Source organism: Octopus bimaculoides, chromosome 3 (genome assembly GCF_001194135.2).
Source record: "Octopus bimaculoides isolate UCB-OBI-ISO-001 chromosome 3, ASM119413v2, whole genome shotgun sequence".
Lineage (NCBI taxonomy): Eukaryota > Metazoa > Mollusca > Cephalopoda > Octopoda > Octopodidae > Octopus > Octopus bimaculoides.
The window spans coordinates 123,692,124-123,693,925 of record NC_068983.1 but is presented as its reverse complement, the minus strand read 5'-3'; the positions used below and the strand labels follow the sequence as shown (position 1 = coordinate 123,693,925).

Here is a 1,802-nt window from a genome sequence, read left to right as displayed (position 1 = left end):
CTTGGCTTGCCGGGTCTTCTCACGCACAGCACATTTCCAAAGGTCTCGGTCAGTAGTCATCGCCTCGGTGAGGCCCAATGTACGAAGGTCTTGCCTCACCACCTCAGCCCAGGTCTTCCTGGGCCTACCTCTTCCACGGGTTCCCTCAACTGTTAGGGTGTGGCACTTTTTCACGCAGCTATCCTCCTCCATTCTCACCACATGTCCATACCAGCGCAATCGTCTCTCTTGCACGCCACAACTGATGCTTCTAATGTTCAGCTTTTCTCTCAAGATACTTACACTCTGACGGGTATTCACATTGACATTATAAACATATAATGTAGAAGAGATCTGGAAGTTCCTTTGGGACAACCTATTGAAGGGTAACAGAGCAAATCTGTGGCTGGTGCAAAGTTCCATCCCGACCATGGGTGATGTGGTGGTGGTGGAATAGTGTAGTATTCAGAGTCACAAAAGCAAAGAAACAGGAAGGATTGGAAGAATGGGGTTAGTAAAGAAATATACCAGATGGCTAAAAGAAGAAAAACTTGGTGACAGGTATATTTAGAAAAGGAAGAGGTGAGGTCAGATAAGTCACTGATCCAAGAGATGAGGAATAGAAAGTCTACAGACAAACAATTTAGTTAGAAGATTGCAAATTAAGATAGTGAATTAACATATTCAAGGAAACTAATATTTGAGTCAAATTCACCGCATACATTCAAGGTTGGAAATTTCTAAACCATTAAAGTACTTACTTGCAGGGCTGTCTATAGGAGAATGAAATTCATCAGTTGTAGAAATAGCATCAGGATTCTCGGGATTATTACCTCGTAGTAAAGGAGTTCGTTCAGATATAGCGGGAATAAGAGTTCCTAAAGAAGAAAATAAATAAGTAAATAAATAACAAATGAAATATTAAAAAAACAGGAAATGAAGATTATATGATTTATGAAGATTAAATTATTTATTATGTGTAAACAAGCAGAATCTACATGTGATATCATAATTTTTACTATATCTGCCAGGTCAAAATAAGCCACCTTTATTACATATACAGGGTGTTCAAACAGTCTCTCCACAGTAGATATTTTATTGCAAAATAAATGTTTATAAGATGATATAAGACTACAAAAGAATATATTAGACTTTACAAGACTTAAAAAAACTTTATAAGAGGTGTTGAAAGTGTCATCTTTCATTTTCAATACATAAAATCTAATTTCTTTTTTACTGCCATGTGAGTACTTCCTTGGCTGATTTCCATTTCCTGTGGCAATTTGCATAAGGACTCACCAACAATTTATCAGAAATATTGGAGAGTGTTTTGTCTGAAAGAACGGTAGGCCTACCGCTTCTTGCTGTGTCTTCCACTGAGCCTGTGTTTCTAAATCTTATGGAATCCCACAATGTCATGATGTGGAACAACAGTATTCGGAAAAATTTCACTGAACTTCTGTTTCACAGTGTCTGTGCATTTGTTTCCAGCTTGAAACACCCATTCAACTAAAAATGTACATTCTTCAATTGTTAGCATGTTGACAAGCTGTGTGTGTGTGTATAAAACAGAAAATGTAAAAAGATGTATACTTACTAAGTAAATATCTTTTCTCTTGTGGCAGAACTTTGAAATCTAAGAACCATGTTTCAATCCAACAGATAACAAAGGAAACCAGAAGTAAGGCATACGTCAGGGAGTTTGAGGCATAATTAAACTGTTAATAGAGAAAGACATGGAAGGTGAGTAGTACCAGATATTAAAGTATGTAGGAACAGAATATATATATATATATATATATATATATATATATATATATATA

The 1,802-nt window shown here is 36.2% G+C and overlaps 1 protein-coding gene across 5 annotated transcripts in view; it reads right to left on the bottom strand.

Moving 5' to 3' along the window:
* The window catches only part of LOC106880342 (stAR-related lipid transfer protein 3), a 68,701-nt gene that overhangs the window by 12,119 nt on the left and 54,780 nt on the right, over window positions 1–1,802 (bottom strand). For all 5 annotated transcript variants that reach the window (XM_014930224.2, XM_052966535.1, XM_052966534.1 and 2 more), the window contains 2 exons: window positions 1,577–1,697; window positions 741–857 (listed from right to left, as the gene is read on the bottom strand). In XM_014930224.2, the coding sequence (XP_014785710.1) occupies window positions 741–857; window positions 1,577–1,697 (238 nt within the window). The remainder of the gene's footprint in view (window positions 1–740; window positions 858–1,576; window positions 1,698–1,802) is intronic.